Source organism: Columba livia, chromosome W (genome assembly GCF_036013475.1).
Source record: "Columba livia isolate bColLiv1 breed racing homer chromosome W, bColLiv1.pat.W.v2, whole genome shotgun sequence".
Classification (NCBI taxonomy): Eukaryota; Metazoa; Chordata; class Aves; order Columbiformes; family Columbidae; genus Columba; species Columba livia.
The window spans coordinates 5669567-5697069 of NC_088641.1; the positions used below are offsets into that span (position 1 = coordinate 5669567).

Here is a 27503-nt window from a genome sequence, read left to right on the forward strand (position 1 = left end):
TTACGTGAGAGAGCAACTACAATGTATTGAGTGTTGTCCAGGCACGGATGAGGAGAGAGTTGAGAGTCTATGAGTGAGAATTAAGGGGCAGGCTGGCAGGGGTGATACTGTTGTGGGTGTCTATTATAGGCCACCAGATCAGGGTGAGGAAGTTGATGAGGCCTTCTACAGACAGCTGAGAGCAGCCTCACAGTCACAGGCCCTGGTTGTGGTGGGGGATTTTAACTACCCTGATGTTTGCTGGAAGGACTACTCGGCCAGCCAGCCACAGTCTAGGAGGTTCCTCTAGTGCCTTGACGATAACTTTCTGATGCAAATGGTGGAGGATCTGACTAGGAGAGGTTCACTGCTGGATCTCATCCTTACTAACAAGGAGGGTCTGGTCGAAGCGGTAAAGGTTGAGGGCTGCCTTGGTTGCAGCGACGATGAAATGGTAGAGTTCAGGATCTTGTGTGGCAGGAACAGAATAGCAAGCAGAATTGCAACCCTGGACTTCAGCAGGGCAAACTTTGGCCTTTTCAAACAATTACTAGGGGAAATCCCATGAGCAAGGATGCTTGAAGGTAAAGGGGCCCAAGATAGTTGGTCAGTGTTCAGGGACTGCTTCTACCAAGCTCAAGATCAGAGCATCCCAACAGGTAGGAAGTCAAGGAAGGGAGCCAGGAGACCCACTTGGTTAAACAGGGAACTGCTGGGTAAGCTCAAGTGGAAGAGGAGAGTTTATAGATCATGGAAGGAGGGGCTGGCCACTTGGGGAGAATATAAGGCTGTTGTCAGAGGGTGTAGGGAGGCAACTAGGAAAGCTAAGGCCTCCTTAGAATTACACCTGGCGAGAGGGGTCAAGGACAACAGGAAGAGCTTTTTCAAATATGTGTCAGATAAAACTAACACCAGAGGCAATGTAGGCCCACTGACGAACGAGGTGGGTGCCCTGGAGACAGAAGATACAGAGAAGGCAGAGTTACTGAATGCCTTCTTTGTCTCTGTCTACTCTGCCAGAGGCTGTCCTGAGGAGTCCCGTACCCCTGAGGCCCCAGAGGAAGTCGGGACAATGGAGGAGTCTGCCTTAGTTGATGAGGACTGGGTCAGGGAGCAGTAGGGCAATCTGGACATCCATAAATCCATGGGTCTGGACGGGATGCACCCACGGGTGCTGAGGGAGCTGGCTGAGGTCATTGCTAGACCACTCTCCATCATCTTTGCCAAGTCTTGGGAAACAGGAGAGGTGCCTGAGGACTGGAGGAAAGCAAATGTCACTCCAGTCTTCAAAAAGGGCAAGAAGGAGGACCCGGATAACTAAAGACTGGTCAGCCTCACCTCCATCCCTGGGAAAGTGATGGAACAACTTATCCTTGGTGCCATCTCAAGGCATATTAGAGATAAGAGGGTCATTAGGGGCAGTCAGCATGGCTTCACCAAGGGGAAGTCGTGCTTGACCAACCTCATTGCCTTTTATGAGGATATAATGACGTGGATAGATGATGGCAGAGCGGTGGATGTGGTCTACCTTCAGTAAAGCATTTGGCCCAGTCTCCCACAGCATCCTTACAGCTAAACTGAGGAAGTGCGGTCTGAACGATCAGGTAGTGAGGTGGACTGTGAACTGGCTGAAGGAAAGAAGCCAGAGAGTTGTGGTCAGTGGGGCAGAGTCTAGTTGGAGGCCTGTATCTAGTGGAGTGCCTCAAGGGTCAGTACTGGGGCCAGTATTATTCAATATATTCATCAGTGATTTGGATGAGGGAATAGAGTGCACTATCAGCAAGTTTGCTGATAACACAAAACTGGGAGGAGTGGCTGACAGGCCAGAAGGCTGTGCTGCCATCCAGCGAGACCTGGACAGACTGGAGATTTGGCCGGGGAAAAAATTAATGAAATATAACAAGGGAAAGTGTAGAGTATTGCATCTGGGTAGGAACAACCCCAGGTTCCAGTATAAGTTGGGGAATGACCTATTAGAGAGCAGCATAAAGGAAAGGGAGCTGGGGGTCCTGGTGGACAGCAGGATGACCATGAGCCAGCACTGTGCCCTTGTGGCCAGGAAGGCCAATGGCATCCTGGGGTGTATTACAAGGGAGGTGGTTAGTAGGTCGAGAGAGGTCCTCCTTCCCCTCTACTCTGCCCTGGTGAGACCACATCTGGAATATTGTGTCCAGTTCTGGGCCCCTCAGTTCAAGAAGGACAGGGAACTGCTGGAGAGAGTCCAGCGCAGGGCAACAAAGATGGTTAAGGGAGTGGAGCATCTCCCTTATGAGAAAAGGCTGTGGGAGCTGGGTCTCTTTAGTTTGGAGGAGACTGAGGGGTGAACTCATTAATGTTTACAGATATATAAAGGGTGAGTGTCACGAGGATGGAGCCAGGCTCTTCTCGGTGACAGCCAGTGGTAGGACAAGGGGTAATGGGTTCAAACTGGAACACAAGAGGTTCCACTTAAATTTGAGAAGAAACTTCTTCTCAGTGAGGGTAACAGAACACTGGAATAGGCTGGCCAGGGAGGTTGTGGAGTCTCATTCTCTGGAGACATTCAAATCCCGCCTGGACACCTTCCTGTGTAGCCTCATCTGGGTGTTCCTGCTCCAGCAGGGGGATTGGACTAGATGATCTTTTGAGGTCCCTTCCAATCCCTAACATTCTGTGATTCTGTGATTTGATTTTTTTTACAGGAAATTAGTTTACATGTAGCCCATTTCCCTTCTATTTGCTCTTAAAAAAGGAGACCACCAAATTATGTAAACTTTAAAGGAGTATTTCAGTCATAAAATGTCAGTGCAAAATATGCCCACACAGTATCATGCAAAATACCACAACCTTCTTTGCAAAGACTTAATTGTTAGTTCAAGCTGTGGGAACAGGAGGTGATTCTCCCCCTCTACTCCACTCTTGTGAGACCACACCTGGATTACTGTATTCAGCAATGGGGCCCCCAACATAAGAAGGACATGGACCTATTAGAGCAAGTCCAGAGGAATGCCGTGAAGATGATCAGAGGGCTGGAGCACCTCTCTTATGAAGACAGGCTAAGAGAGTTGGGGTTATTCAGCCTGGAGAAGAAAAGGCTCTGGGAAGACCTTATAGCAACCTTACAATATCTAAAGGGGACCTACCAGAAAGCTGGAGGGGGACTTTTTACAGGGGCATGTAGGACATGATAGGACAAGGGGTAATGGCTTTAAACTGAAAGAGGGTAGATTTAGATTAAATATGAGGAATAAATTTTTCACCATGAGGGTGATGAGGCACTGGCACAGGTTACCCAAAGAAGTTGTGGGTGCCCCATCCCTGGAAGTGTTCAAGGCCAGGATGGATGGGGCTTCGAGCACTGTGATCTAGTGGAAGGTGCCCATGGCAGCAGGATTGGAACTAGATGATATTTAATGTCCCTTTCAATCCAAACCGTTCTATGATTCTATTGCATCCTCAATCTCCTGGCACAAGAGAAATTGAAAACAACACTTTTAGGCATTGCCTGCAGGTGTTCTGCAAGCTAGAGATGGCTTTATGAGCAGGACATCATAAGATTATCCCTCAAAGAGTATTTACTGATTTGTAACCACATTCCATGACAATAGTTCAGGCTCGGTCCAGTGAAATAAAAATTAACAGAGACCAGAAATACCAACTTTACTACGGTACTCATCAAACCATATATGCTTATGGGTCAGGACAGCACAGAATTTTTTTTCTTCTAATTATTAGTAAACAAACCACTAAACATTTTTTTTTATTCCTTTCTTAGAATAGAGCAGACTAGAGTAGACTAGAAGGGACCTACAACAATCACCTAGTCCAGCTGCCTGACCATTTTAGGGCTGACCAATAGTTAAAACATGTTATTAAGGGCATTGTCCAAAGGCCTCTAAACCACTGACAGACTTGGGGCATCCACCACCTCTCCAGGAAGCCTGTTCCAGTGTTTGACCACCCTCTCAGTAAATAAATGTTTCCTAATGTCAAGTCTGAACTTCCTCGATGCAGCTTTGAACCATTTCCACATGTCCTGTCCCTGGATACCAGGGAGAAGAGATCAGCACCTCCCACTCCACTTCCCCTCCTCAGGAAGCTGTAGAGAGTCTCCTTTTCTCCAAACTAGACAAACCCCAAGTCCTTAGCTGCTCCTCATAGGACATGCCTTCCAGCCCTTCCACTAGCTTTGTTACCCTTCTCTGGACGCATTCAAGGCCCTTCACATCCTTTTTCAATTGTGGAGCCTAGAACTGCACACAGTACTCAAGGTGAGGCCACACCAAAGCTGAATACAGCGGGATTATCACCTCTCTTGACTGGCTGGTTATGCTGTGTTTGATGCACCCCAGGATGCAGTTTGCTCTCTTGTCTTCCAGAGCACACTGCTGACTCATATTGAGCCTGTTGTCAGCTGGCACCCCCAGACCCATTCCTGCAGGGCTGCTCTCCAGCCACTCTTGTCCCAGTTTATACTTGTGCCCAGCATTACTGCATCCTAGGTGCAAAATATGGCATTTGGACTTGTTAAATTTCATCACAATAACCATTGCCCAATGCTCCAATCTATCTAGATCCCTCTGCAAGGTCTCTTGTCCCTCAAGAGTCAACAGCACCTCCCAATTTGTTATCGTCAGCAAACTTGCCAATTGTGCATTCAGTTCTTGCATCCAGATCATTGTTAAAAACATTGAACAGAAATGGCCCTGGAATTGAACCCTGAGGAACACCACTAGTGACTGACTACCAGCCAGATGCAGCCCCATTCCCTACAACACTTTGAGCCCTGCCCTTCAGCCAGTTCTTAACCCAGTGCACCATGAACCTGCCCATCTCAGATTTGGACTATTTGTCCAGAAGAATGCTGTGAGGGACAGTATCAAAAGCCTTACTAAAATCCAGAAAAACTCCATCCACTGCCTTTTCTTCATCTACTAGGCAAGTGACATCATAGAAGGAGATCAAATTAGTTAGACAGGACTTCCCCTTTGTGAACCTATACTGACTGTGTCTGATGACTGCGTTGTCCTTCAAATGCCTTTCTGTAGCACCTAGTACGATCTTCTCCATAATTTTTGCAGGTATGGAGGTTAGACTAAGAGATCTGTAGTTCCCTGGGTCTTCCCTCATGCCCTTTTTGCAGATTGGAATAACATTGAGTAGCTTCCAGTCAGCAGGGACCTCTCCAGACTCCCAAGACCTTTGGTAGATGATCGAGAGGAGTTCTGCTCTAACATCTGCTAGCTCCTTCAGTACTCTGGGATGAATCCCATCCAGCCCTATGGACATATGAACATTCAGCTGATACAGCCAATCCTTTAAAATTTCAGTGTCCACAAAGGGAAAGTCAGTGTTCCCACACTCATGGTTCTCTAACTCAGAGGACTGGGCAGCCCAAGGTCTATCAATATTATTGAAGACTGAAATTTTTTAATATTTTTTCCTATTCATATACCACCTAAAAATTTCAATGTCACATACACATACTGCAATATGGCAAATATGATCTTTCTTTGCTTCTGTGAAATTTTTTAGGAGCAGTGGAAGTCCACTGTCTAATAAGCTGGAAGTCAACACTTTAAAACAGCCATGCTGGCTGGCTGGTGAGCATGCTGCCAGCAGCAGAGACAAGCCAAGTGAGCTTTACTCAGAGACCATGGGAGTATTCTCTGCATGCCCACCACTGCAGCAATTCCTTGGTGGCTATAACTCATAGCTAACAACCACTGCTCCGCTTTCCAGTCAACCATTTAGCTTCCTAACTGTAACGGTAGGATTTGCCCCTAGTTTTGCATGTACTCATAAAGTAATTATGTGTCACTAATTAGCCAGTGATGCAAGGAGATTGCATTTGCAATTTCACAGAAAAGCAACTGCGAACTGACAGTGACTTTTAGGTGACACATGCGTTTCAGAGAGTAGGAACCCAGTTCTTTCTTCAACCATATGTTGAACAAAAAGGGTTTGAGAAAAGGATCATAGAATCAAAAAATCATAGAATAGTTTGGGTTGGAAGGGACCTTTAAAGTTCATCTAGTCCAACTCCCCTTGCAATGAGCAGGGACATCTTCAACTAGATCAGGTTGCTCAGAGCTCCATCCAGCTTGGCCTTGAATGTTTCCAGGGATGTGTCATCTACCATCTCTCTGGGAAACCTGTTCCAGTGTTTCACCACTCTCATTGTAAAAAAATTCTTCCTTATATCTAGTCTAAATCTACCCTCTTCTAGTTTAAAACCATTCATTATCCCTTGTCCTATCACAACAGGCCCTGCTAAAAGGTCCGTCCCCAAATGCATACAATAAGGTCACACTGGAGCTTGTGCAAACTTTGCTTTTTCAGTGCTGAACTTTCAAATCTCAGTTGACTGAAATGCTCCTAATTAATTTTGGAAACTAAATATCCAGGGATGCAGCCATATATTTTATTTAAATATATATTTTACACAGCAGCCAAATTAAGTGTGATAGCTTGTTTACTATGGGTTCTTGCCCTATGGGAGCTTTCAGATACAGTACATTAAGCAAGATAGCAAAATAACAAGTCATGAAAAAAAACAGCATTAAATATTTGTATACTTCATTCTTATATTTTTGGTATGTAAATATTGCAAGATTTACAGATTTTACTAGCAAAATTTTAAACACTACAGTAAAGAAACCAAGCAGCTAGGTAGTGCAAAAAACTACAGCCATTCCTACAGATGGGTTAGCTGCCACCAGGCAAGAACTTGGTGTCAAATTCAATTTTACTGCTTTGTATATGAACCTTAGATAAACAAGCTGTTTATTTTAAACACAACACTATAAATTTACATTATCAAAATGTTCCTTGGTTTTCTGTTTCTTGAAGTTACAATTTAATTCTTCAAATTACAGTGTCATTCCTTCGTTAAGCAATTTACATCAAAACTAAAGTAAATTAAATAAATGTCTTGAAATAAAGCCTATAATGAAGAGTAAAGAGTATCAGCATTAGTTAGTCAATGCTAACTCTATCAACACAGAGTGCCATTTTCTTCTAAAAACCTATGTCATCACATGGCAATGTATGGAAGACACTTTTCTGAACACACCTCTTGATCCGTGAAGATCTCAATGAAGTTCTGGAAGGAGAAGGTCCCTGACTGAAGGATAAGTTCTCCTGTGTTTTCAAAGCACTGTCCAGTTAGTACAAGGAGCTTGTGTCTTGCAGCATCTGTGATCATTAAGCGCACCTAGAGTGAAGGACATCAATAATGGCAGTTAGTACCCAGTTGTACATTCCTCTGAGAACATACAGTTCACCTCATCTAATTTAAAATATATTTTGCACCAGGTTCTCCCAGGACCATCAAAACATTTTCAAGTTATAGTGCTGTTTACAAAAGACAAGAAGAAAGGAACAAAAGAGAAAAAATGAGGCACAAGAAGCAATTTAAAAGAAAGTCTGATGAATAAACCAAACTAATGACATGGGGGAGTGTGCCGGTTTGACTGAAAATGGAATAATTTTCTTCATGCAGTTAGAAAGCTTTCTTTTTCATAGCTAGCATGGTCATTATTTGGACTTAGTTTGAGAACAAGCAGATAACACCCCAGCACAATGTTTTTAATTGCTCTGGTCTGAGACCCAAGGACATTCTGAGTGCTCTGCCAACAGGTGTGAGGCAGCAAGGCAGAGATGGGGCAGAGCTTGACTGACATCCAGACTGATCAATAAGAGTATTCCATCCCATTAGCGTCATGGTAATTATTTAAGAGTGGAGCCTTCCAATTGGCCTTTCTTCCGCTATCTTTTGCTCTCTCTCTGGGATGAAGCTGGGAGAGTTTTTGGTGCAGGAAGCTTAGCCTGACCTTTTGCCATCCTGCAAAGGCCTCTGGGCTTTTCTGCCTTTTTCCTCTCTTTCTCTCTCTCTGGGATCAGCTTTAGGACCAGGCATGGCTTGATGGGATTGGCTGCTCAGTTGTAGACAGAGTTAATTTGGAATTGCCTTGAGTATATTTTATTTATATTTTTATATATATTTACTAGTAGTGTATTAGTATTTTGTTACTTTATTAAATTGTGTTTATCTCAATCCAAGCTTCTCCCTTCCCTTTTGATTCTCTCCCCTATTGGGGGTGGGAGGTGGGGTGGGAGAGGGGGTGAGTGAGTGGCTATCATGGTTGTATTGCTAGCTCAGGTTAAACCATGACAGGGAGAAAAGAGCAAGGAGCAGAAGAGAACAAAATTTGAATGAAATATAATATTTGCAATGAACAAACATATTCCTTTTATAACTTTTGCTGAATTTTAATAGCACTCTATCAGGACAGCCATGGCCAACTGTGTCCACATGCTAATCAGGGACAACTACATTTGTAAGACTGTTTTTGGAAGGCCGATCTTCTTTTCCCAGTGTACAGCATTACTTGCCATTCAGTTGCAAAAATGTCACTAAAAAGTAACAGCCACAAATCACACATAAAAGTGGCACATTTATACTGTCATTCTGTTGAATCATCTACAAAGTTAAAGGATGTTTCTGTTTCACCATAATCATAATCAAGCACTCAGATACAGTCACATGCACCATTTACATCTCATGATGCCACTAATTATGGACACTATAATTTTTTTTAAGTGTGCCAGCCCAAGACCTTTTTCAATATACAGTAATAAATTATGTAGATGCCTGATGGCTCAAAGGAGCTTGCTACTAAGAAATAAACTTCTGCATTTTGAAACAACTGTTAACTGTTTTAAACTAGATCCTCGTTGCATTATTTGACCCTCACTACAGCAAGTGATAATTCCTGTTTCCCCCGCAGGGGGAGATTTACTTGCATGCTAAGAAAAATCCATACATCCAGGATACTTCTGTTGGCTGAATTCAACTTAATTAAAGAATAAAACTAAACAAAACCTTTGTAAGAATCTGTACTGTTGAGTAAACCTTTTAGCAAATGTGATGGGTTGACCTTGGCTGGCCACCAGGTGCTCACCAAGCCACTCTATCACTCCCCCTCCTCAGCAGGATAGGGGGTAGAAAATAAGATGAAAAACTCATGGATCAAGATAAAGGCAGTTTAATAAAGAAAAGCAAAGGCCATGCACAGAAAACAAAAAAAGATAATTCTCTACTTCCCATCAGCAGGCAATGTCCAGCCATTTCTTAGGAAGTAGGGCCTCACTACACATAGTGGTTGCTTTGGAAAACAAGCACCTTAATAATGAATGCTCCCTCTCCTCCTTTCTCTTAGCTTTTATTCCTGAGCATAGCATCATATGGTATGGAATATCCCTTTGGTCAGCTGTCCTTGGCTCTGTCCTCTCCCAACCTCTTGCCCATGACCAGCCTAATGGCCTTTGAGGTGGGGGTTTTGGAGACACAGCTGTGATGCCTTGGGAGCACTGCCCAGCAGTAGCCAAACACTGTTGTGTTATCAACACCTTTCTAGCTATAAATATATAGCACAGCACTATGAGGGCTGCTATGGGGAAAGTAAACTCCATCTGAGCCAGACCCAATACAGCAAATATTTCAAAAGTCTTGTCCAACACTGAAAAATCAATTCAAATTAGGGTAAGGTATGAAAATTTCAAGTGCACTATTTCCTCTGTTCAGGGAGAATTAAGTTAAATCAGAATAGTGATTCCAGAATAACGCTATCCACATATTAAACTAAATGAGCAGCAGCCATCTGGAACAAATCAACATGTAGACATTGCATCCAAACTCCATATCCATGGAGATGACATAGAATCATAGAATCATTTTGGTTGGAAGAGATCCTCAGGATCATCGAGTCCAACCATAACCTAAATCTAGCACTAAACCATGTCCCTTAGAGCCTCGTCTATATACCTTTTAAACACCTCCAGGGATGGTGAGTCCACCACTTCCCTGGGCAGCTTGTTCCACTGCTTCACAATCCTCTCTGTGAATAATTTTTTCCTAATATCCAATCTGATCCTTCCCTGGTGCAACTTGAGGCCATTTCCTCTTGTCTTATCACTTGCTACTTGGGAGAAGAAACCAACACCCTCCATGCTATGATCTCCTTTCAGGTAGCTGTGGAGAGCAATAAGGTCTCCCCTCTGCCTCCTTTTCTCAAGGCTAAACAGCCCCAGTACCCTCAACCACTCCTCATAAGACTTGTGTTCCAGGCCCCTCACCAGCTTTGTTGCCCTCCTCTGAACTCTCTCTAGTACCTCAATGTCTTTTCTATAGTGAGGGGCCCAAAACTGAACACAGGATTCAAGGTGGGGCCCCACCAGTGCCTAGTACAGTGGAACAATCACTTCCCTAGTCCTGCTGGCCACACTATTCCTGATACAAGCCAGGATGCTGTTGGATGTTTTGGCCATGTGGGCACACTGCTGGATCATATTCAGCTGGATGTCTATCAACACCCCCAGATCCTTTTCCTTCAGACAGCTTTCCAGCCACTCTTCCCCAAGCCTGTACCATTGCATGGGGTTGTTGTGACCCAAATGCAGGACCTGGTACTTGGCCTTGTTGAACTTCGTACAATTGGCCTCAGTCCAGATCCCTCTGAAGAGTCTTCCTGTCCTCCAGCAGATCAACACTCCCACCTAACTTGGTGTCATCTGCAAACTTACTGAGGGTGCACTCGATCCCCTTGTCCAGATCATTGACAAAGATATTAAACAGAACTGGCCCCAATACTGAGCCCTGGGGAACACCACTTGTGACCATCTGCCAATTGGTTTTGACTCTGTTCACCACAACTCTTTGGGCCCAGCCATCCAGCTAATTCTTAACCCAGCAAAGAGTGCACCCATCCAGACCATGAGCTGCCAGCTTCTCCAGAAGAATGCTGTAGGAAACAGTGTTCAAGGCTTTACTGAAGTCTAAGTACACAACATCCACAGCCTTTCCCTCATCTACTAGGTGGGTCACCTTGTCATAGGAGATCACTTTGGTCAAGTAGGAGCTGCCTTTCATAAACCTATGCTGACTGGGCTTGATCACTTTCTTGTCTTGTATGTGCCGCGTGATGGCACTCAGGATGATCTGTTCCATGACCTTCCCTGGCACTGAGGTCAGACTGACAGGCCTGTAATTTTCCTGATCCTCCTTCCGACCCTTTTTGTAGATGGGCGTCACATTGGCCAACTTCCAGTCAACCAGCACATAATCACCTCAGTTGTCCTAGCAAGCCATTCTTTCAAATTTTTATGTTGATTCTTCAGCAATCAGTTGTTATAAACAATTCCTGCTCACGCCAGGGAGGCTGAGATAGGAAGGCTTGACCTAAATCTCTGCTGAACAACTAATGTTTTAAGTACAAGTAGAAAAGTGTTGCTGAAGAGTATCTATTTGAAAGAAGATCACAACTCTACCATGTCTTCATTGTTATTTTATTAAATAAGTGGCCTTGACTTTGAGCAGCAGAAAGCTCCTTTAATTAAATGCATGACTAATGCTGATCTGTCGCTAATTGCACTAAATGATTATAAATTCAGCAATATCTTTGCTGGATCAAATGTATTCATTTTTATTTCAGACAAAAATATAGATAAGTGCAGCTGGCTGGCTGAAATATTGTCTGGTTTAGTTGTATTAAAACCATAAGAGAACTGGCTTCCTCTTCTGTTTTCTCTCATTGCTGGCAGCAGCCCTGGGCAGTCTGCCAACTTATGTATAGATTCACCAGGTTTTCAAACAGCAAAATTATTTCCTGACTTGTGAATCACTGATATGCAACTGTCACATAATTCCCCTTCAATCTGTTTCATTAATTGGTGATTAAATAGATTCTGCAGAGGTAGGAAACTATGACAGGAAAAAAAAAAGTAAAGAAATGCTTGCAGGTTAAAGAGCATAATGTATGATACACATGAAAGAACTTCGAGAGACACATAAATTCTGTGTCTGGGAATAATCAAGGCTTCATGAGGGACTACCAGAATTTTGTCTGCTGATTTCAAGACCCCTACAGAAATATTGCAAGGTGATGATTCTGTTTAGCTTTATCCTTGGTTGAAGTCCCAGATTGTTTGAAGAAAGTGAACAGCAAAACTTAGCCTCGGTCAAACCAGAGTTAAAGACAGTGTGAAATGAGACAGGAGCATAAGCAAATCAGCATCTTCCAAGACTTAACGGTACAGATGCAGAGGTGTTAGAGCAACGGAGTGGGATCATCCTAAGAAGGATTTAACTGCTCATGGGGTTTTCAGAAACTTGTTTTCTTTGGGCAACTTCAGTCTCTCTCCCTTTGGGCTTCTCTCTTTTGGGAGGTATTTGGCAGCTGACAATATGATAGGAGCTTTGGGTAGAACTATGCCCATCCTTTATAGCTTTTTACTCTGAAAGCCTGAGTGTACTAAAGACAACCCTAAAAGCCACTACCCAGCTGACACCCTTGTTCCTTACCAAGTACCTCTAATGCAATGTAAGAGATTTTCACACATAATTTTTTAGTGCATGAGCTGCCATTAACTACAGTTACTTACTTTTTAAAAACTTTTAAAATTTCAGAAATTTCATTTGTTTTGGTGTGTTTCCTTCTGTTTGTGTATCACTTAAAGCTGATAACAAAATAGATTTTTAACAAAGTACTACAAGCAGAGACACTTCATTTCCCAAAAGAACTTGTACTATGACAGTGCTTCTCAGCACTGGCTAGCAATGTAATTATCCCTATTTTTTACAACCTTTGGTCTCACTAGCTGAATTTGTCAATTTTGTCTTTGAGCTACATGCTCAGGTCTTTGACTCAATACTCTAGCAAGTTCATGAGGAATTGACAGTACTCTTCTGGGGTACTCTCCAGAGTGCTTTGATCATGTCACGAGCTTTTTGAAGGACAGATCACATAGATCAACCTAGAGTTACCACCACATAGATGGTAATTCTTCTTGAATACCTAAATTTATCTCAAGGCACCTAGTTTCTTTTCAGGCACTTTTTCATATGTAAAATAGGCATTCACAGCTACCAAACAATGGAGAAGCAGAAGAAAAGCAGATGCAGTTTTACCACAGTTGCCTTCCCTTTATCAAGAAGGGAATTTTGTGTGCTCTGAGGAAATGAGTGCTGGGATAAGTGGTGTGTTTTTGCCCTATGCCTTTGACACTTTATCGGGAGTCCAGGAAACCAGGAAGAAAATCAGGGAATGGCTGATGTTTTGATAATATTTGCTCCTAACATGTCATTTCATCCACAGTTAGGAGCTTCTCTCGACCTGTCCACTTAATGGAGTTTTTATGACACATCCAGTGAAGTATTTCTGACTGATTTACCTCAGTACTAACTGCTTCATCTGAGGGATTGATCAGGACTACAGTTTCTAAGACATCACTTCTGTGGTGAAGAATCTTCTGACCTGCAAGCACAGAGAGAAAAAAAAAAAAAAAAAGAAAAAGAAGACATTAAATTCAACCAGTATGGTTTAAACCAGCACTTTCCCTGAGCTAGCTATATGTTCCACTGTGTGACAGACCTCTAGTTACACAGGCAACGCACACCGGCCACAGCAACTACTGTGCTGACTCATCTTCAGAAATAACCATGGCGTGTGGTCCTATGGGCCAGAAACACCACTCCAGAAAATTCAAGGTAATGAAAACTAACTGGCAACAGTGCTGGGTCCTGTCCCTTCCCTATGGCAGGAGGAGTCCCTGTTACTCAACTTGGTCTTACTGAGCTGATGTGGATCAGGGACTAGAGTAACTGTCACCAACTAAGCATCTGGCCTTGGATTTTCATGGACTTATCTACACCACAGATACAGTTGAGGTTATACAGTCCTGTAACAAGCCTAGGTGGTTTTAAATTAGCTTTTCCAGGAACTATTGGTGGCTTAGCCACAGCAGGAGGAAAGTCAGCATGGGCTGCAAATTTCCTTTGCAAGAAGCAAAGTGAATACTTGGCCTGTATGTCAGTGCTGCCCATCATGGCTAATGAGCACAATTTGTGGAACAAGCAAAGGAGCCCAGGGATGTCTCTGCTCCCCACCACCACTAGCGCTGTCCTGCACAGCACACATGTGCTCCCCATCACATACCGTAGAAGCACTCTCAGGAGAGGCAGTACTCCATACAGATCACAGGTCCACAGCCACACCAAACAAACCAGGTGAAAACTGGGACCCACCCTGCCAAAACTCCCCATTCAGCCTTCTACTGATATTGATTAACACTGGGACACTGTGAGAAATTCCCTGTCGGGATGGTTGAACACTTGCCATGCTGCCCTGCTTCATCGTTCTCCTGCTTACAAAAACTACAGCAAGTCATGTTAAGTGACAAGAGTGAACAGCCGTACAAAATACAGCTAGCTCCTGAATGAATAACATCTGGGCAATTTTGGAGAAGCCTCACATTCCATTTGCTTTCATATTTAGTAGTTAGTCTGTTATCTGTATTTAATAGTGAACTGACTGGGAGTGGATGTCAGAAAAACACTACAGGACTCTTGATTTTTTTTTTTCTATGGTAATTAGCAAGTTCTTATCAGCATCTCTTTCTGTAAGAACTGCAGTGAGATTAATTGGCAGGCCTATACTGAATATGCATTTCTTAAACTGAGAGCATCCTTTAAGTTGCTGGGAAACATGAGAAACATAAGAACATGAGTGGTTAGGTTTTTAGTGAATTGTTGAAATAAAAGCAAAACGGCTTTTTGCCTCTGTTTTTTGTAAAACACAACGTCCTGGCGCTGTTGTCGGGTCCCCGCTACCAAAAACTGCTGAATTCTGGAATTCATCCAGTCCCCTTTTGGCTTCTGAAATGCTTTGTGCATGCACCTAGGATCCACTAAGGAGGACTGTGAGTTGCATGAGTAGTAAAGGTATGAAGAAAAGGACAGAAATGATCTCAAAAGACTGGAAAGTCAATAATGAAATGTGTTAGGGGAGCATCAAAATGCCCCTTCCCAACAGGCCTTTGTTTTTATTTTGGTGAGGGTTTGAAATGTGCTTGGCCTTCCAAAGGAAAGTTGGGGTCCTCCAGAATAAACTTCTAATCTCAGGCAGTTTATGGTTTTCCATCACTGCTTGCCTGATACTACACCAGTAGGTTGCAAAGCATTTCACAGATGCCAAGCCCCTGTGATTCAACCCTTTTGCTTGACAGTCTGCAGACAAGTGCATTCTTTTGAAATAAAGGTCATAAGTTAAAAGGAAGTAGGAGAGCTAAAAAATGAAAATGTATGCTATCCAAAACACTATGACAGAAACAAATAGAGCAGGTAGTGGTAATGCAGTATAAACATTGGATGCAAGCCCAGCAACAAAGCTAGAAAAGCAGCATTTCAGTTAGAACAACTCTGAAAGAAGAAGTGGAACTATAGGAAGGAGTTTTAAGCTTGTCAGCCTCTGTTTTGCCCTACTGGTTGGAAATTGCAGCAGCAGGGTGTGGATGGGTTTCTATTAGATGGACATTTGTTATTGAACTAGCCAGGCCCAAAGGAATTTCAAGGCCACCTTGGAAAGCTGAAAACAGGATCTGCTGTGGAAGTAAAACAGTTCAGCAACCATGAGGCAGCAACACGACTCAGGCGTGTGGACAGCTCGTGAACATAGATGATATCCAATCAGTTGATGCATGCTTGGAGCATGGACGCGTGATCAAGAAATAACTGCATATATAAGGAGGCTTGTTTCTGTAATAAATGGCTTTGCGTGATTCACATTGAATCGGAATGCTGAGTCCTTTATTCGCTCCAACAAATGGTGACCCCGACGTGATACTCTGAACGGTGTCTCACTATGATCGGGGAAAAGCCTGGAGCAGCTCAGCTGGAGGCGGTTCAGCTGGACTGAAGACCAGACGGAGGCGTACGGATGCCCTGGGGATATATTTGTTGATGGATCACCAGAAAAGGTGAACGGCTGGGGGCGGGAGGAGGGAAGATTGAAGTTGTGGGGCAAAACGTATCCTCTGAAGAACAAGCCGTAGTTAAGCTCCTCATGCATATTCTCTCTGAGAGAGAACTTAAATAGGAAGAAAGTAACATATGTAGACTGTTAATTTGGTGTAGAACTAACGGCTACACGGCAGAAACCGAGAAGGCTTTTAAACATGAACTTTGGGATGACATAGGGCAGAAATTATGAGATGAGGTCAGCAATGGTGCAATGCTAAGGTGGTAAACAAGTGTACAATCAGTCCTTTTACCAATTTGTATCCGCCTTTACTGCCTTTTAACCCTCCAACTTCCATGAGAGAGCAGAAGGAGTTTCCGGATAAGAACCGGACAAAAGAACTGTGTGAAAGATTAGATCAATTAACAGTGAGTGAATCCAGCAATTGGCAATGCAGTCATGCTGATCGTGACAGGAAAAGGGGTGCTTCTGGGGACTCGGGTTATAATTCACACACCACAATTACAGGCACGATTAGTTTCTGAAATCCTGAGGCAGTCAACAGACCTTGCATATCATATGATAAAGGTGCCTGAAACTGAGAAAGCAGCCACATAATTTACAACTATTAATCAGGGTCCCAATGAGAATTGCATGCAATTTATTGACCATCTTCAAGAGGCCATCAATAAGCAGGTTGAAAACGTAGAAGCTAAGGAAGCACTGGCGTTGAAATTAGCAGTAGAGAATGCTGATGTTTGCTATCAACGTGTTATCTGTGAGTTTTACAGTACATATTACGTGCTTCTGTGCATTGCCTCTCTGAAAATCAAGCAGCTTGTCAGGAATGTGAGTTAATTGTTTTATTAGTTGTTTACAGTTATTTCTTTGTGACATTGTTCGTATAAGTGCACTGTAAGCCTTCTCCCCACTTTTCCCAATCGTGCTGCAAGCCGCTCTGTGCTTCTCCTTCCTCCCTCCCTCTTCTCAAGGTTTTTACTTAAAATATGGGGTCAGGAATGACTGTTTTCAGTCGTGTTCCTAAACAATTAGTATTGCATGGTGTTTTAGACCATAGGAAAGCACTCAGAAATATGAAGAAGGAAGATCTTGCGAAATATTGTAATTAATGGTGGCTGCTGTGTAAGTTAGGTGATTGGGAAAAGTGTCCGGAGAATAGAATCTTGAAGTACAACACCTTGTTGAACTTAATGTTGCTTTTAAGGCAAGAAGAGCAGGACAAAATACATCTCTACAAGAGATCATTAGATCATTACAGACAGTTTTACAGGTGAAACAGTTTGAACTTCAACAAGCTGAGAGAGAATTAAGTGATAACACACAGGTCAGAAAACTTGTTAAAGTCTGCAAGATGCTTTCCTTATTAACCTGTTTTCTTTGTGGGTATCTGTTTAAGCATGTTGTAGTTTTGGTAGGTCTTTGTTATATGGTACAGTGAGTTCACAGACTGTTAAATCATGAGAAACCATGGACTCAAAATATGCGTTTTGTGATAATACAGAGTATCGTGAGTAATTCAGTTCTTTACTGCGTGAATGTGATGGTAAAATTTTGTGTGTAGTAGCTGTTACTTTTCTTTCTAGTATGCTAGCTTTATTCCAATATCCAGACTTGCGCAACTCTGTGACAGGCTGTGTCTCATCTCAGTGTACTAAATTTGGCTCTTTTGTATGCACAGTAGGTAAAGAATCCTGGTTTTGGAATAACAGTTGTATCATCCCAGATGAGACATTAACAAAAGCTTTGCCCAGTCCAGCTTGCTGTCACGGCGGAGGCGTGGGTGCTGATTGGGCTCCAGCGCGCACTGACCTATTTTGTCAGGGAGACCCAGCGGCACCTCCACCCGGCTCAGCGGTAAGCGGTTCAAAGGTGCAGTGCTAACATCGAGATACTGTCTTGAATTAGTGTAATTGTGATCCATCTGCATATTTGAACTTGGTACTTGGTTTTCATATCTGAGCTCAGAATTTAGTTTGCATATATTTATATTTGGTACCAAAAGAATCTTGTTTGGGGAGATAATTACAAAATGGGAACCGATTCCGCTACTAAAATACCACCTTGCTCCCCCTTAGGATGCATCCTTACACATTAATTGCTTATCTTGTTATCTAATAATTTTGAGACCAGAAAAGAATTTAAGTAGTTAAACTTTGTTTTGCGTTGAATTTCTGTGTTTGTTGGAGGTATGGGAACTAAAACTTAATGCTATGATGGATGTGAACTTGGTATTGTATGAGGTTGTATTTAGAAGATGCTAGAATATGAACTGATTTGGATCTAGGAAAATGGAATAATGGATTGATGTTTAATATACTGTTTTTTGACATCTGTAAATTGTAAAAGATAAATGGGGCTGAGGAATGTAACGACTGTTGAGCTAATTGGAATTGTGCATAAAGTGTATTATGTCTGGAATGAAATGGGAAAACAAAAAACCAGAATATCCCAGGCCTGTGCTTGAACATAAATTTCAGGACTGTGTCAAGCTGCAAGATGAACTCAGCTCATTGTAACTGAGGAGTTTGCCAGAGCCTCCTACTTCGTACCAGCAATTACACCACCTCCATGGCCTTGGCTATATCTAAACTGCAGCAAGAAGAGAAAGAAAAAAAAAAAGGAAAAACCTGGCTGTCTGCTTTTAAAGCAGTGAAAGGGGGGTTTTCTCTCCCCCCAACTAGAGCGATGTTGTAATACTGAATGGAGCAGTCTGAGGGTAAAATTTAAAGGCATCCCTAGCAGATACGTAGTTCTAATGAAACTGGGAAATTAAACCAAAAATTTGTTAATAGTTATTTCGAATGCTGTATTACCACTAGTATGAACAGCCAATGTTTCAAAAAAGCAAACACTGCACTGATAGATCTGAAACAGGACTTCGATCCGGTAAGGGAAAACAATATCCAATAAGTATGACAGCCAAAATGGAGTTAGAAACTTTGAGGAATAAATTTATGAGAACCTTACAGGCTGACTGCATTCGATTGGACTTGCAGATTTGTCTGTTTATAGCTAAAACACAGAAACAACCTGTGGCTATTGTGGGACAGTATGATGAGAATGCTAACAGACTGATATACCGATTGTTACTCTGATCAAGAAATGCAGGGAATTAATTTAAGTCTTAATAGGCCATGATCCTTTTCTCATATATGTACCATTTGTGAAATTTAGTTTTGATTTTTTATTTGCAATCTATGTCCTTGTAAATTGCACTAGCCAATTTTCTTAACAGCACAGCTTTTGGCATGCCTAAATGTAAATTGCTGCAGAACCTGCAAGTCTTTAGCATCAGGTCACAGTCCATACTTGTATCTGGTCTGATCCTACGTACTTGCACAGTTTTTTTTGATGGTTCTGGGACGTCTCATAAAGCTGTAGTGGTCTGGCGGGAAGATAACAATTGGCATCATTCTGTAAAAAATATTGAAGGTTCAACCCAATTAGCAGAACTTGGCGCAGCTTTACATTACTTAGAGCTTTTTAAGGAGGAACCTCTAAATTTGATTTGTGATTTTGAGTACGTAGTCAAGGTCCAATGCACGTATCTGATTCCGAACCGTTTTTTGTTTTTTTTTTTTTAAAAAAAACAAAATGGGGAAGTGACTGCACTACTCTACATGACAGGCTGAGCAAAGCATTATATGTTTTGAACTTTTTACGCCTCCCCCAAGGGTTCGGTATTCCACTTATGATTCGCCATGGAACAAGTTTAAAAGGCCATCTGACAGATCTTAGGGAAAATCAGTGTACGGTCAAAGTGCGCAATGGTGTTACAGGTGAATGGGAAGGTCCTTTCCAATTAATAACTTGGGTAAAAGTTTATGCTTGTGTCATTACAGGCCAAGGATCAAAATGGATTCCCACAAAATGGGTCAAGCCATGGCTGAATAAAGACAACAAAAATTCAACAGATGCAGATGGACAGGAGGGATTTAAGTTGTGAGGACTGTTTCAGATGTAAACAATGGATCCTAATTCAGTGTTATAGATGCTCACAGACCTGGTGGTCTAGAAACCCATTAGCAAGCAGGTGGTATACCTTCTGTAGGGAATGGTAATTGGAGCAAACAGAAGGTGGTATACCTTCTGTAGGGAATGGTAATTCGAGCAAACAGCAGGAGAGCCAAAAGGGCAATATTACACTTAGATAATAAATGTAAAGATGAGGTAAAATTATGGGACGTTCCTACCATAGTATCTACTGCACTCTTTCTCCCTGATCTAGCAGCTGGCAAAGCTTTGGGTGACATATCAAAGTTAAGATCTTGGTTTCTTAAATAGGTTAATCTAACCTCTGAGATACTAATTCAATTAATAGTAGATGTTGATGGTATTAGCCATGCTACTCTACAAAATTGCATAGTTATAGATCTTTTAACTCTAGGTCATGGTTATGAAAAATTCGAGACAATGTGTTGTATTAACTTGTCTGATCATTCTGAATTTATTCATAGTACTTTAGACAAACTAAATCAACACATTAATAAGATTGTCATAGTAGAATTAGGGTTTGACAAATGGTTTAAAAGCTTGGGAATAGGTGGGTGGTTTTTTGATCTTATTAAGGCTTAACTGCATTATATGTAATTGTAATTATGTTGTTAATCATGTATTGTATGTTGCAGTGAATTTCAAAGATGGTCTTGCAGGCCACTCTGTGCAGAATCAGACCTGCTTTCATTTCTTGTTGCATCTTCCTCGGATAATGTCACATAAATGTGATGTTTTTGCCACACTGGAGTACAGTCAAAGTCTTATGGAGACAAGCTAGGGGCTGCTGAGGTAACAGAATCCAACAAGGAAACGCCAGTGAAATATTTCAAAGGAATTAAAGGGTGTTCCTCTAAGTAGGTGAAGCAGCCAACAGCCCAGCTGAAGTGCTTCTATGCCAATGCATGCAGCATAGGCAAGAAACAAGAGTTGGAAGCCACTATCCTGCTAGAAATCCACGACCTAGTGGCCATTGCTAAAACATGGTGGGACAGATCCCATGACTAGAGTGTGGCTGTCAATGGCTACAGGCTCTTCAGAAGGGACAGGCAAGGAAGGAAGGGTGGAGGGCTTGCCCTCTACATCAAGAGATGGATAAAATGCGAAGAGCTGTCTCTGAAGAATAATCATGAGCAGGTTGAAAGTTTATGGGTAAGAATCAGAGACTGAGGCAACAAAGGAAACCTTGTGATTGATGTCTATTACAGGCTGCCCAATCAGGGGGAGACTACTGACAAAGCCTTCTTACTTCAGCTACAGGAGGTATCACACTCTCAGGCTCTCGTCCTGCTGGGGGAGACTTCAAACACCCTGACATCTTCTGGAAAATTATCATGGTGAGCCATAGGCAATCCAAGAGACTCCTAGAGTGCATTGGGGATAACTTCTTAAGCCAGGTAACAGATAGCTCTACCAGGAGGGATGTAACACTGGACCTGATGGTCACCAATTCAAGTGAGTTAATAGGTGACATCAAGACTGAAGGCAGCCTGGGCTGCAGTGATCTTGCAGCCATGGAATTTGCAGTCCTGAGGGATGTCGGTCAGGGGAAGAGTAAAGTCAGGATCCTGAACTTCAAGAAAGCCAACTTCCATCTCTTCAAGAAGTTAGCCAATAGGATCCCCTGGAAAACTGCCCTCAGGGACAAGGGAGCAGAATAGAGCTGGCAGATATTTAAGGATGCTTTCCAGAAAGTGTAAGAGCTGTCAGTCCCCAGGTGTAAGAAATTGGGTAAGCAAGACAAGAGGCTGGCATGGCTGAGTCGAGATCTGCTGGTCAAAATAAAGGGCAAGAAGGAAATGCATAGGCATTGAAAGCAGGGACAGGTGTCCTGGAAAGAGAATAGGGACACTGCCTGGTTGTGTAGGGATGGGGTCAGGAAGGCCAAGGCAAAGCTGGAGCTGAACTTGGCAAGGGACACAAAGAATAACAAGAAGAGCTTCTACAGGTATGCCAACCAGAAAAGGAAGGACAAAGGAAATATGTCCCCCCTGAATGAACAAGACTGATAAACTGGTAACAACAGACGAGGAGAAGGCTGAGGTACTCAACAAGTTTTTTGCCTCAGTCCTCACTGGCAAGGTCTCTTCCTACACTTCTCGAGTGGATGAACTGCAAGACGGGGACTGGGGGAGCAAAGTCCCTCCCACTGTAACAGAAGATCAGGTTTGTGACCACTTGAGGAGCCTGAACATACAAAGTCTATTTGACTTGACAAGATGCATCCCAGACTCCTGTAGTTGCAAAGCCATCCTCCATGATATTTGAGATGTCATGGCAGTCAGGTGAAGTCCCCAGTGACTGGAAAAAGTGAAATATTGCACCCTTTTTTAAAAAAGGTTAGAAAAGAAGACCCCAGGAACTTCTGACCTGTCATCCTTACAGCTCTGCCCGGGAATATCACAGAACAGATCCTCCTAGAAGCTATGCTAAGGCACATGCCAGACAGGTAAGTAATTTGAGAGAGCAAGTCCTGCCTGACCAACCTATTGGCCTTCTATGATGGAGTAACTACATCAGTGGACAAAGGAAAGGCTAAAGATGTCATCTATCTGGACTTTTGTAAAGCCTTTGACACAGTCCCCCACAATATCCTTCTCTCTAATTTGGAAAGTTATGGATTTGATGGGTGGACTGTTCGGTGCATGAGGAATTGGCTGGATAGTCACATCCAGAGAGAAGTGGTCAATGGTACAATGTCTGGATGGACACCAGTAACAAGTGGTGTCCCTTGGGGGTCCGTATTTGGACCAGTACTGTTTAATATCTTCATCAATGACACAGATAGTGGGATTGAGTACACCCTCAGCAAGTTTGTGGATGACACCAAGCTGAGTGGTACAGTTGACACGCCTGAGGGATGGGATGCCATCCAGAGGGACCTGGACAAGCTTGAGAAGTGGGTCCATGTGAAACTCATAAGGTTCAACAAGGCCAAGTGCAAAGTCCTGCACCCGGATCGGGGCAACCCCTGGTATCAACATAGGCTGGGGGATGAAGGGATTGAGAGCAGCCCTGCAGAGAAGGACTTGGGGGTACTGGTGGATGAAATATTGGACATGAGCCAGCAGTGTGCACTTGCAGTCCAGAAGGCCAACTGTATCTTGGGCTGCATCTAAAGGAGCATGGCCAGCAGGTCAAGGGAGGTGATTCTGCCCCTCTACTCTGCTCTGGTGAGTCCCCACCTGGAGTACTACGTCCAGCTCTGGAGGGTTGTAAAACACTGGAACAGGTTGCCCAGAGAGGTGGTAGATGAACCATCCCTGGAGAAATGAAAGGTCAGGTTGAACGGGGCTCTGAGCAACCTGATCTAGTTGAAGATGTCCCTGCTCATTGCAGCAGGGTTGGGCTAGATGACCTTTAAAGGTCACTTCCAACACAAACTATTCTATAATTCTATGACTGTGATATGTTTGTGTGTGTCTGATTATGGCCTTGCTTTCCTAATTTAGCTTTCCCTGAAGTAGCCCACAGATGACAGCTGAAAGCCTCTGGTGGAGATCCTGATTAACATCCCCAATTTTGATTGAGGATGCTCACTTGTCAAGTTTAGAGTTTATTTTAAGTTTGTTCTACAAGTTTTTTACTGCTTATTAATGTTTAGGCACTACAGTGTGAGTATCTGGACTCAGTTGCAAAAGTTCACTCTAGAGTTCTTATTTATGAAATAAGAAATAGTCCAGAGTTTCCAGTTTATTATGCTATTCTGAGATTAAATTGAGCTGTCGGAACTGTTTCAGCAAGGTTTAAGATACGGGGCAGAGAAAACCCATCTGCCAGGATTTTAAAAAAGGGATCCAAAGGGCTCTGAACTGACTTAGAAATTTCTGCAGAGCCAACTGATTCCCATTCTTAAGAATGTAAGGGTTTCAGATAATCATAGAATCATAAAATTATTTAGGTTGGAAAAGACCTTTAAGATCATCGAGTCCAACTGTTAACCTAACACTGCCAAATCCGACACTAAACCATGTCCCTAAATGACACATCTACATGTCTTTTAAATACTTCCAGGGATAGCGACTCAACCATTTCCCTGCGCAGCCTGTTCCAATGCTTGATAACCCTTTCAGTGAATAAATTTTTCCTAATATCCAATATAAATCTCTCCTGGCACAACCTGAGGCCATTTTCTCTTGTCCTATTGCTTGTTACTTGGAAGAAGAGACTGACACCCACCTCACTACAACCTCATTTCAGGTAGTTGTAGACAGCAATAAGGTCTCCCCTCAGCCTCCTTTTCTCCAGGCTAAACAACCCCAGTTCCCTCAGCCGCTCCTCATAGGACTTGTTCTCTAGACCCTTCAGCACCTTCATTACTCTTCTTTAGATGCACACCAGCACCTCAATGTCTTTCTTGTAGTGATGGTCCCAAAAATAAACAAAGTATTCAAGATGCAGCCTCACCAATACTGAGTACAGGAGGATGATCACTTCCCTAGTCCTGCTGGCCACACTATTTCTGATACAAACCAGGATAATACTGGCCTTCTTGGCCACATGGGCACACTGCAATCTCATATTCAGCCAGCTGTCAAGCAATAACCCCAGGTAGTTTTGCATCAGGCAACTTTCCAGCCACCCTTCCCCAAACCTGTAGCACTGCATGGGGTTGTTGTGACCCAAGTGCAGGACCCAGTACTTGGCCTTGTTAAATTTCATACGATTGACCTTGGCCCATTGATCCAGCCAGTCCAGATCCCTCTGTAGAGCCTTCCTACCCTCAAGCAGATCAACACTCCCACCCAGCTTGGTGTTGGCTGCAAACTTACTGAGGATGCACTCTATCCCCTCATCCAGATAACTGATAAAGATTAAACAGTACTGGCCCAAATACTGAGCCCTGGGGAACACCACTTGTAACTAGCCACCATCTGAATTTAACTTCATTTACCACAACTCTTTGGGCCTGGCCATCCAGCCAGTTTTTTAACCAATGAAGGGTACACCCATCTAAGCCATAAGCAGCCAGTTCCTCCAGGAGAATGCTGTGGGAAACAGTGTCAAAGGCTTTACTAAAGTCCAGGTAGACAACATCCACAGCCTTTCCCTCATCCACTAAGCAGGTCACCTTGTCATACAAGAAAACCAGGTTAGTCAGGCAGGACCTGCCTTTCATAAACCCATACTGACTGGGTCTGATCAACTGGTTGTCCTGTATGTGCCACATGATGGCATTTATTATGATCTCCTCCATGAGCTTCCCTGGCACCCAGATGAGACTGACAGGCCTGTAATTCCCTGGATCCTCCTTCCAGCCCTTCTTGCAGATTGTCATCACATTTGCTAACCTCCAGTCAACTGGGACCTCTCTGGCCAGGATTGATGATACATAATTGAAAATGGCTTGGTGAAGACTTCTGTCAGCTCCCTCACTACCCTTGGCTGGGTCCCATCTGGCCCTGGGGTTTGTCAGCCAGTATGCTGGAAAGCAATAGCTGATCAGAAATTTTCTCAATTATATCTGTTTCTGATGTACCATGCCTGATGAAACTTATTGGAAGGTTATCATGTACCTTTTATGTCATCCATTTAAACCAAACAATGGTGCAATAACCCTGTATTGGACAATGAATGAAGAACTTCAGAAAGTCCCTTCCAGACACACTCTGAAAGCCTTGCAGGGGATGCCGGGATGTGCAAAGGCTAACCAGTCAGTCTTGTAACTAGCTGATGTGGTGGGGCGTGTATAACACAGGCATACCTCCATTTATGTCAGAGAAGATAGATTCACTGCCCCCAAGGCTCAATTCAACCCAATGACTTCTTAAATTAAAGCTGGGTGCAAGGAAGGAAAAATATTTTTTCCAGGAAGAACTCAAATGTACAAATATTAGAGTACTTTATACATTTCTGTGTGAAAATAAAATCCATACCTGCTAGGATGCTGTCCTAGTTTTGTTTAAAACAAGGCCAGTTCTCTTTTAGTGAATTTTCCTTTCAGCTAAGTTATCCTAAGCAACTGCACTTCTCTGAATTTGGCTGCATGTTTTTCAGACACTGTTTGCTCCAGAAATGATAACGGTAGCAATGGTATGTAGAAGAGACCCAGGTTTAGACTTATTGCTATGGCAGCCAAGGTTACTGATAAATTTTGCATATCCTGTAAGTGAGAGGGGTGTATTTGCAAGGAGGGGTGGACAGAACAGGTGATTAAAATTGACCAAGTATTCCATCCCATACATGTCATACATCCTATAGAAGTGGGAGATCACAAGGGTCTCGCTCTCTCTGACCATGGCCAGCATCTGAAGAGGACCCTGCCTGTTGTGCCTGTGACCCTAGGCCTAGTTCCAGACCCTGCATCCCTGTAGCCACTTCTGGTTTACTGTGGAGTTCAGCCCAGGACTTCTGGGTACCTGCCCTGCAGCCGTTGGAGCAGTGCCAGCTCCACTGTGGGCTGCCGCTACACTATCCCAAGAAATTCAATATTGGTTTTGTATATTTTGTATTATTTTCTCTATTTATTAGTCGCATTAGTAAAGCATTTAAAACTTTTCCAAATTAAAAGTCTCATTTTTAACTTTCCAACTTGTAAGTCTTTCTCCCTTTTCCTCCTATTACCTTTCCTTAGTGAGGAGGGCGGGGGGTTAACAGAGAGCATCTGCCACGGTTTATTGTCTCTGTACAGTAAACGGTGACAGATATATTGGTGCCCAACGTGGGGCAAGTGAGAAAGGCAAAGAATGGTCTCTGACAATTTGCCTAAATAGCTTACCAGGTAGTGCAAGTGAGAGAACATCGGACTCCTGATTTGAGCGGTCCAAGTTCTAATCCTCTGGTGGGAGGAGACCTCAGAAACCACACTTGAGACAGTATCAGCTTTTTCTTTGGAAGTTTCAGAGGGGTGAAAAAATGGTAGATCTGTGTGCTTTATGGGTCGTTTGGTGATGTTAAAGCAGATTGCAGTTATTTTGATTTGAAGGATGTTGTTGCAAATCTGTTATTATTTGTATTATTTGCTCACTTGGTTGCATTCAAACATCCCTTTTTGTTATGCTTCTTGTTAGTGTTTATATGCAGAACATCATCTCTGGAAGTTGGGATAAAGTTGGTATAATAGCTTTGTTGCTGGGTTGTGTGGCATTGCTCTATATGGTCATAGCTAAGCTGATGGTGTATTTCTATTCATTGTTGTCATACTTCAGGAGTATATATTTTTGGAGCCCTCCAGTAGAAGCAAAATAAATTAAAGAGAAATGCACCTTTTGTTTTTTCAGTTGCAGGAGTGATCTTTTAGAAGAGCTATTCAACTGGTCTTTGCCTTTTTCATTAGGGCAAATTACAGATGCTTTTCGGAATTTTTAATATCCCTGGACAATCAAGTGAAGTTTGTTGGTATTACTGGGTCTCTGGAATGTGTGTCAGTCTTTGCTGGTGATAAAACTACTTAGGAGGATTGTAGCGATTCTACTTTCTGTGACAGGTGTTGCAGCTACTGAAACCTCAGCAACGTGCACCACAGCCACCCAAACTCCCGTGACAGATTCTGCAGCCACATCAATTCTGACAACAGATACAACAGCTACTGCAACCCCCTCAATAAGCACTGCAGCCACTCCAATTCCTAACTTGGATACTGCAGTCATGTCAGTACCAACAACAGTTAATGCTGCTATTGCAACTCCAACAGCTGGCATCGCAGCCACACCAATGTTGACTACAGATACTGTGGCCACTACAACGTCAACAACTGTTACTGTAGCTGTGCCAATTCCAATACCAGTTACCGCA

The 27503-nt window shown here is 43.0% G+C and overlaps 1 protein-coding gene across 1 annotated transcript in view; it reads right to left on the bottom strand.

The window, feature by feature from the left end:
* Positions 1–27503, bottom strand: part of LOC135577068 (microtubule-associated protein 1B-like) — a 116597-nt gene that overhangs the window by 17869 nt on the left and 71225 nt on the right. The window contains exons 4-5 of the mRNA XM_065044728.1: positions 13192–13274; positions 7034–7174 (exon numbers count right to left, since the gene is read on the bottom strand). Of these exons, the coding sequence (XP_064900800.1) occupies positions 7034–7174; positions 13192–13274 (224 nt within the window). The remainder of the gene's footprint in view (positions 1–7033; positions 7175–13191; positions 13275–27503) is intronic.